Below are 10,141 nucleotides of genomic sequence, written 5' to 3'. Positions count from 1 at the left end.
CATTTAGTGAAATAATCTGTAGCCAGTAGCGCGTACTCCTTTTATTCCACAGTCTTAGGTAAAGGACCTACCATATCAATCCCCCATTGTGCAAATGGCCATGGATTTGCCATTGCATGCAAATCTTCGGCAGGTTGATGCTTCATGGGACCGTGGCGTTGACATTTGTCACACCTCCGAGTATACTCTTCTGCATTCCGGGCCAAGTACGGCCCGAAGTAGCCTCGAGTTAGAACTTTATGTGCATGGGATCTACCCCCAGAATGGTTGCCACAATATCCATTATGGACTTGTTTTAACACCACAAGAGCCTCAGCAGGGCTTAAACATTTCAGGTAAGGACCTGAAAATGACTTTCGGTATAACTGATTGTTAATGATGGCATATTTAGCTGCGGTGAGTCAGAGCTTTCGTGCTTTGGACTTTTGGTTTGGAAGAATTCCATGCTTGAGGTAGGCTTCCAATAGATCAATCCAGCATGGTTCTCGAGGAACAACTAGAATCACTATTACCTCCTGTTGAGGATTAACGCTGGGCTCGTCCAGGACGTCAATCGGCACAATCCGAGTCAGTCTCCATTTAAGGATGACGCTGCTGTAGCCAATTGATCTGCTTCGGCATTCTCAACACGAGGTACCTGACAGAATTTGATTTGATCGAATCCCCGTGCAGCGTTCTCTACAGCTTTTTTATATACTTTCATTCTTTCCTCTTTGGGATGGTACTGAACTGTCACTTGATTTATAACAAGCTGTGAGTCACTAAAAACCTTTAAACAACGTACCTGGAGGCTGCTGGCCAATCGAAGACCAGCAAGTAATGCCTCATACTCGGCCTCATTGTTCGTAGCCGGGAACTTCAAGCAAATAAATTGCTGCAACTTGGTGCCTTCGGGTGTTGACATTACAACCCCTACTCCCGCACTTGATTGATTCGAGGAGCCATCCACCCGAAGCTCCCACTGTGGTTCAGGGTGCACCGGCTCTTCGGGAATGTCTTCATATTCGAGAAGAAAGTCTACTACGGCTTGTCCCTTGTGCGATACCTTTGGCTCATAAGTTATGTCGAAGGAACTAAGCTCGATAGCCTATTTGATAATTCTCCCAGATAGATCAGGCTTAGAGAGTATACCCCGTATAGGATAGTTGGTGAGTACCACAATGCTGTGAGATTCAAAATAATGCCGAAGCTTCCTCTTGGCATAGACTAAGGCGAGGATGATTTTTTCTGCTTTACTATATCATGTTTCCGCATTCGTCATTGTCTTACTTGTGTAGAAGACTGGATATTGCCTCTTTCCTTCCTTTCTAATCAATGCTGCACTTGTCGCTATATTAGAAATTGTCAAATACATCATAAGAACCTCCCCGGGTTTTGGAGCGGATAGAATTGGTGGCTCGGCTATGTAACCTTTCAACTGATTAAGGGCTTCCTGCTGCTGAGGTCCCCATATATCTTTATTCTTAGACCGTATAGCATCGAAGAATGGTTTGCACTTATCTGACAATCGGGATATAAACCGGCTGAGGGCTGCGATCCGACTAGTAAGAACCTGCACCTCCCTGCGATTTTTTGGTTCCTGATTCTGGATGAGGGCCTTAGCCTGAGCCGGACTTACCTCTATCCCTCTCTTATTCACTATGTGGCCGAGGAATTGACCTGATGATACCGCAAAGGAGCACTTGGATGGGTTCAGCTTCATGTTGTACTTCTTCAAGGTATTGAAAACTTCCTGTAGATGCTTCGGATGATCTTCCTTCTTCACACTTTTAACCACCATGTCATCTATATATGCTTCAACCGTCTTTCCCAACAGATTATCAAAGATCTTGTTGACAAGACGTTAATAAGTAGCTCCAGCATTCTTCAGTCTAAAGGGCATGACCCTGTAACAATAAGTCCCATTTTCTATAATGAAAGCCGTTTTTTCATCATCTTTGGGGTTCATAGGAATTTGATTGTGTCCCGAGTATGTATTAAGGAATGTCAGCCTCTCGTAGCTAGTGGTAACATCAACCATCTGATCTATCTTGGGCAGAGGGAAGCTATCTTTAGGGCAGGCTTTGTTAAGGTTGGTATAATCTACACAAACCCTCCACTTTCCATTCTTCTTCTGTACGACCACCACGTTTGACAGCCACTGTGGATATTGCACTTCTCGAATGAAACCTGCTTTCAATAACTTGCTCACCTCTTCAGGTATAATGCAATTGCGTTCGGGGGCAAACCTTCGGTGTTTCTGCTTAACTAGTTTGAACTCCGGATCTAACTTCAGAATATGGCAGGAAACTAAGGGATCAATCCCTATCATGTCCGAGTGATCCCACGCAAAAGTATCTGCATTGCTCCGGATAACATCAATTAACGCCTCATTTTCTTCGGTCGTGGGGGAAGAGCCTAAATAAATAACTTTCTGAGGATCGCCGGGGATAACTTCAAGGGTTTCCTCGGCGGGCTTCGCGATTTCCTCCTCCTCCTCTACCTTAAGATACTTGGGCAGAGGGCTCTGTAATTGCTATTTGGGTACGGTTTTGGAAGCCACACCTGGCTGCTGTCGAGTAGACACCTTCTTTCCTTCAGCTTGTGTCAACATATAACATTCCTTTACCGCAACTTGATCGCCCCATAGATTAATCACTTTTTTCCCGTCCGGAGATAAGCACCGCATCACCTAGTGAAGGGTGGACGGAACTCCTCTCATCCGGTGTATCCAGCCTCTTCCCATGATGAGATTATAAGAAGGATGGATATCTGTTAAAACAAAGTTCTCTTTCAGAGTCTTCTTCGCCGCGGTTACAGACAAGTCTATTACTCCAAGGGGATCTACTTTTGTGCCATCGAATCCCATCAACGGGCTGGAGGTAGGTCGAATAGATGATGACGGGACCTCTAGCTGCTCAAAGATCATCTTTGTGATTATGTTGGCGCTACTTCCTGGATCTATCAAAACCCTCCTGATCATACAATTGGCCACTAAAAGACTGATGACTAATGGATCCTCATGGGGGAGTTGAACTCTGGATAGGTCGCCATCTCCGAATCCAATACTGATACTACCCAAAGCGATTGCATTGACTAAGGATATCTTCCTGAGCTTGTGGGTTGCCCTCAGTCTGGATCTGTATACCCCCTCGGACTCTTGATCATTTTCAGACCTGCCATGTATTGCATGAATGACTTTTATTTGCATACCTTCCACCTTGCGGGGATAGACCTCGCGGGGCTTTGCATACTCCTTTGTCATAAGGTAATCCGCCAACTCACCTCTGGCGATCATATTCTCCACCTGTCGCCTGAGGGATCTGCAATCATTGGTTGAATGCCCATAATCTCGATGATAGGCGTAATGCTTGCTTTTGTCCCTTTGCTCTAGGGGTTGTTTTATTGGCTGCGGAGTTGTGAACCTCATCTTATTCTTTGGAAGAGCCGAGCCAAAGTAGTTCGGAGAGGTGTAAATCCTTCCTCTACTCTTTGCCTCTTTTCAGGTGCCTGGGTGATCGGCGTCGAGGAACGTTGGCTTTTCTGAATCTTTGGAGTTGGAATTCTTTCTCGAGGCTTGTTCTCCACCATCACGAGGGTGGCGTGCTGTGCTCGGTGGGCTATATTTTCCTCGAGCCGAATGTAGATCTGAGCCCTGGTATTGAGAGTCTGCATGTCGGGAGGACAGTACTTGACTAAGGAAGTGTGGAACTTCGTCCCCTGAATCATCGCAAGTTTAAATGTCTCTATAGCAGTTGCAAGATGACAATCCGCTATTTCTGAGGCTTCCATGTTGAATCTTGATAAGAAATCCTGCAATGTTTCCCCCTTCTTTTGCCTTACGATGAAGAGGCTGGCAATGCTCTTCTTTTGTTTCTTATTTCCGGAATACTATGCCAGGAACATGGTGCACAGAGTTACATAATCCGGGATGGACTTATGCGGTCTATTATTGAACCACTCTAGTGCTGCTCTTGTCAAACTGGTAGGAAAAACTCTGCACATCCAAGGATCATTACGATCATCCAAAGCCGTTTTTTAAGCGTAATGATCTAGGTGCCTGTGGGGGCAAAAATCTCCCCTTCCAATTAAAACAAGACACATCAGCATATAAGGGGACCACCACAAATACTGAGACTATTCAACCTTCAAATTGGCCTCTACAAGAAGCTTGGACCATGTTAACTAAGCATAATGGGCTGAACTTATTAAGAAGGCCCAAGATGATAAAACCCCAAGCCCAATTACGAATATGTTACTAAACCCATTTTTAGTAACAGTTCTATTAGAAGAAGAATTATCATCTATGGAAACCAAATAATGTAAATCTTTGTTATAAGGAAAGTATGATGTAATTCAGATTTTCAAGGGACAAGCAATGGAAGTCCTAAAAGGAATCGATTATGATTTTTCCTATATAAAAAGGGCTCAGGACCCTCAATAAGGGGACAGAGAAAAAAAAAGGGCAAAGCCCCCCAAAAAAGAGAGATCCAATTCTCATTGCCAGAACTACATTTCGACCTGATTCCTATGCTCCATGCGGGATACGTAGGCAACCTAGGTAATCCTAGGTTCGGTCATATCATCAAAATATCCCCTCATCTCTATATAATTTCTTTAGTTCATTGTTTGTTCTATATTATTAGTTTTGGTGTAATAATTGTAGAGAATTCGTTGACTTGTCAAAGTTGAGCGAATTTTTGCACTTACACTTTGGCGCCGTCTGTGGGAATCGTATAGAAATATATCCCCACCAAAGTTGCGACACTTCAGATTAAAATCTCCAAGTCCAGCAACATGATTTGAAATTAAAATCTTCAAGTCCAGGATTTGAACCCAAGTCCTCTCCAACAACGACTCTCATGGCTAAAGGTCTCCATGTAACAAATGCTGACGCGTGTGTTTGCCCTGGTAATCAGATGTCTATCCGAGCCCAAAAAGCCATAAATTAATCAGATAAATATATAATTTTGATTTCTTATTAATTTTGATTATATATATATAATCTTGAGCAACAAATCCAAACATGTATAATTATTATATAAGCGCTAGCTAGAAGTGATTAATTAGTCTTGCTTTGCTGCTGGCGTATTATTATTTGAGTATTACATCACATGAACAGAGGGTTTTGGGTGGACCAGTATGTTAAATCTCAGTTATTGGGCAGATTGCCCAAATTTTTGCTAACAACTAGTATGATCTCATAAACGTATTCTTTTACTGCAAAATATATTTGTTGGTTCATACTAATCTGAACTCAAGATTGTTAAGTCGAGTTGATCTTCAGAACTCAAGTCTGTAACTTAACCATCAGGTTAATAAAAAAAAAAAATTTTAAAAAAATAATAATAAGTTCATGTTTTTGAAGAAACTTGAATTAGCCGGAACCTTTTTTCCGGCGATTTCTTGCTGCTTTTGGCCATAATTTCTGGGAATCCCAAACCTGACAGTGATCCCTATAGAACTGTGTAAAGAATTAGAAAATCGATTAGGGTTGGGAAACATTAATATGACCAACGTTTTTGTCAATTTGCCTAAAATTCAGAAGCTTACTTTCGATGCATTTTTTGTGAAGTTTTTGGCAGCAGATACTTGAAATTTAAAAGGGTGCTACGTGGGTCCGAAGAAGCGTGTTGTCACCTTGAGGCAGTCTCTGTTGACACAGACATCAGGGTTGCCTTGGAGGAGATTAAACTCAAATTCATTGATACACACCGGAATGAGCTTTTTTGCAATGGACATCTTAATCTCGTCTTAGAGCTTGCTATCCGGTATGACGCACACTTTGCATTCAAACCAACCATCTTCACCCATCACCGTCCTTTTCACCGGCCGAGTTCAGCCGAAATTCGCCGAAATAGAATCCATCCTAGCCGTTTGCCATCAAGCCTTGCCACAGTCGCTGGCCATCACCATCCTTTTCACCGGACGAATTCAGCTAAAATTCACCGGAATAGAATCCATCCGAGCAGGCTGTCATCAAGCCCAGCCACAGCCACTGCCTATCGCCGTCCTTCTCACCGGCTGAGTTCAACCGAGTCGCCGTCGCTGCACCGACATCAGGCCCATGCTCGCCGTTGCTCTCATCTAATCTGTCGCGAACCGCCCTCATCTGAGCCGTGCACAGTTTGACGCGGCCTCTTCACTACTCAAAAATTGATTGAATATCACTTGAGCTCCATTAGCAAAATCACCAAATTGAGCTTTCCAAATTTCCAATACATTTGAATTTTCCATTGAATAACCCAATTCAAATCCTACAGCACCAAATTCTGAAAGAGAGTTGGAAGAGAAAGAAAATAGTACTCGTAGTAGAAGCGAACCTTTGCTTTCTGGTTTTACCAGACCCAGCTTTGAATTTCCACTTTTCAGCGATTATCCTCTGTCAATCGGCTACTTTTTATCTTCAATGTGCTGGATGATAGTCAAGTTCAGAGGATTTGTTGCTTGGAATTTCACAAACTCCTGGCAATTATATGGTTACAAGTTCTGGAATTTGAACTGGGGTGTGAAACAAGTTTTCGGCTCTAGCATGGCCAAGAAAGTTCTTGCACACAAGAGACATGTTGGTGGGTTGGAGGCTACTCGAAATAGTTTGGAGCTGCCAGCGGCAATGTACCAATGGAGAACAATTCTGCAAGCAAATATCTAAAGTTTTCTAAAAAATTCTTAAAGGTATTCTAATGATTCAATCTTCAACCAAGGTATGATTGCGGAATTCCTCTCTTCAATTAATAATTTTCTCTCAATTTTTGTTATTGAATTAGAACCTAATTTCTAGTATAAATCAAGATGAAATAAGTGATATCTTTAATGAGGATATACACTAAAGAGAATAAATCTTGATCTAGAATTTAGTTTGACTTCCAATAAAAAACAGTTTATGGAAGAATTGCTCAAAAGGTTCAAGGATACCACGTCTCCTGAGATGAGTACTTCCTACGTACCAAAAATTCCATAATGTTGGTGAAACTACTAACCCATCTTCTGAAGAAGAGGATAAGAATAAAAAGGGGCTCCTAATAATTTCTAAAGACCATTCTGATTCTTATAGCTTTTCTAAAAATCATTTTCCCTATGAATTGTCTGGAAATAGTCAAACTTTAGAAGAACAATTTCAAAATACCCTTATTTTTTAAATAAACCATCAACGACCACCGTTGAGAAATTACTATCATCGTCCGACTCCTCTTGATCTTCAAATTGAAGAAAAGAATTTCCAATCTATACCAATCTTATATAAACGTGTAAAAGAGCTTATAAATTAAAGGTGTCCTTCCTTACCCATTTCAGATGATATAAAGATGTTTTTCTTTCAAAACGACACCAACGTCATGATGCCAATCATGATTTTTGGAGAGAGAGATTCATACCTAGGCTTCCTACCATATTTGCCGAAAAAGTGCGAACCCGTATAAGAACCAAATATAATTGTAATATGCCTTATGATCAATATACTTTTGGTGTAATAGTTTCTGAAGTCTGTGCTGGAGGTTTGAATCTATGCACTGATATCAAACTTCAAAACCAGTTAAAAAGAGAACGCAAAACTGGACAAACTGAATTAGGACAATTTTGTCATCAGTTTGGTTATGACATTTTAGCTAATCCCAACATCTCCTTCTAAGAAAATCCCTAGAAGAAAGAATAAATCTACATCTGTTTGCTTCAACATTACAAAAATATATGTCAAGCCAAAGAAAAATAAATGCTTCAGAAATAAATGATGAATTAAAGAAAGAAATCTCAAAATTATTTATTGTCTCTGATAATGACGATATATTCATCTTCATAAGAAAATTCTGCTGATGATTCTGATTATTCAGTAACTTCATCATATTTAGAATCCAATACTAATTGTGTTCCTTGCAAATCTAAATTAGATTACTACAAAGCAATTCTTGAAACTAATGGGTTACAAATAAATGTCCATCTTGCAATAAAGTTTGTATATAGTATGGTATGAATTCTCTGCAAATCAAGTTGCAGTAAATTGCAATTCTAGATTCGCGAGTAAATATGTGCCTTTGAAGCGTTACTTTTTAAATATTTAGTTTTAAACTCTAGTTCTTACCGCTTCTTTCCTATTGAGGATTGCTCTAGTTTATGCCAAATTCTTTCTTTGAATGCTTTGATCCATCAAAGATGCCACGTCGATGCTCGACGTTACAAACTTCAGCAAACTTATCGGCCCGGTATTTCAAACATCCCAGGCCTTTTCAGACACGAATCTCTCTAATTAGATAAGTTTCCCAACTTGATTTTTACAATCAGGGCTAAGCTTTTTGTGATAGAAATCTATATTAAAAATTAAATACATATTATATATATATATATATATATATATATATATATATATATATATAATATGTATGCACACATGATACAATTAGTCTTCGCACATTGCTAATACAAAGCTATTGGTAAGTAAAAGAGATCTAACTTGGCATGAGCCCTTGCAAATCCCAACTTCCTTGATCATTATTCTTTTCTTTAAATGAAAGAGGATGTTGGTATAAAAATAAAACAGTTATAGGAATTGATTTCTATCATACTTGGGAAACTAACTATTCATATATGGGATATTAGTTATTCTGGACAAGTGTTTATTAATTTAGCTAATTTTGATCAGGATTTTAATTTAATTGAATGGCATAATTCAACTGGTTCTTCATTCTTTCCCTCCCAATATAGAATGTCACTAGAAAAATTCTAAGGAAGAATTCTAATGAAGCTAGCAGGATAACTATAACCTTGCTCTAGAAGTCCATTATTATGCCACTCATAAATAAAAATGAAGGAGTAAAATTTTTATTATGCCATATATTGGTATTATCAGCACAAGGAGTTGCCATAGTGGCACTACAACTACTCCCCTTACCGATTTTTCTCCAAAAGAACAGATAAATTCTGTTTTGCTATAAGCATAAATGATGTAACTTTAAATTATATGCACGAATGCATTCATTTACACTCATCTCTTCATTTCAGTTATGGAGGTACATTTAAATTTGCAATTAATCAATTAATTGATAATAGCAGGAAAGTGTTTTCGCAAGCACTGCATAGCATATATTAGAATGCACACAAAGAGTTAACATACAACTTGTGCTTAGATATGGTTGTCAATGATATATATATATATGTGTGAGGTGCCAAATATATCTCAACTGATGTTCTAAGCTTTAGACAATTATTCATTATATTGTTTGAATAAATATATATACATGCAATTATAAGGTTAATTTATTCTTATGATATAAATTTCCCCTCTTGTTCATAATGATGCCATGCTTGTCTTTGGTACCACTATCTATGGTCCATAATTTATTTGTCATTGCAGAGTGGTAGAGCTTGTCTAGGTGATGTTATCTATAACTATGACTACTGATCAGTTCAACATATAAAGTCTCATTGATTGCCTAGATCTATCACCAAAGCATCATCGAACTCTGGAAGTACCAAGCATAATTGAGGCAGATGTGCATGCGTGGAAGCAAAAGGCACGAAGAGCCACCTGGTCTAAAAAGAAAAAAGTGGCAAATAGCCTAACCACAAATTAAGCCTCGGACCTCAAGAGTCCGACGGCATCAAAAATTCCTCTAAGGCACAAAGCCGAGGAACAGCAAATTAAGCCTCGGACCTTAAGAGTCTGACGGCATCAAAAATTCCTCTAAGGCATAATGCCGAGGAACAACATATTAAGCCTCGGACCTCAAGAGTCCGACGGCATAAAAAATTCCTCTAAGGCATAATGCCGAGGAACAACATATTAAGCCTCGGACCTCAAGAGTCCGACGGTATCAAAAATTCCTTTAAGGCACAATGCCGAGGAACAACAAATTAAGCCTCGGCCCTCAAGAGTCCAGCGGCATCAAAAATTCCTCCAAGGCACCAAAAAGTGCAAAAGAATAAAATTATATGAAAATTATCTCGAACTCAAATAAGTCAAAGGTTAGATTTTCATGTAAAATCCTACAAGGCACAAAATAGTGCCGAGGAATACACTTTCATGCAAATTATCTACATCGCCGCCATCAAACGAGACATATTTTTTCTTTCCTTCATGGGAGCAATACCTTCTATAATGGGGGCAATATAAGCAGCCCGAAAAAGATATTAAGAAAAGAAAATATATTCTCTCTTTTTTAAGCCCAGACTA

At 39.6% G+C, this 10,141-nt stretch overlaps 1 protein-coding gene across 1 annotated transcript; it reads right to left on the bottom strand.

Annotated features, from left to right (window-relative positions):
- Positions 1 to 2,671: 2,671 nt before the first annotated feature.
- Positions 2,672 to 3,409, bottom strand: LOC132301719 (uncharacterized). Its single transcript, XM_059798948.1, has one exon. The coding sequence runs from the start codon at positions 3,407 to 3,409 to the stop codon at positions 2,672 to 2,674; it is 738 nt and encodes a 245-aa protein (XP_059654931.1).
- Between the last annotated feature and the right edge of the window lie 6,732 nt (positions 3,410 to 10,141).

Source organism: Cornus florida, unplaced genomic scaffold, assembly GCF_030987335.1.
Source record: "Cornus florida cultivar Cherokee Brave unplaced genomic scaffold, ASM3098733v1 CherokeeBrave_3.0.0_Hap2_Chr03, whole genome shotgun sequence".
NCBI lineage: Eukaryota > Viridiplantae > Streptophyta > Magnoliopsida > Cornales > Cornaceae > Cornus > Cornus florida.
Note: the sequence above shows the minus strand (reverse complement) of the source record. Positions and strands in the feature narration are given on the sequence as shown.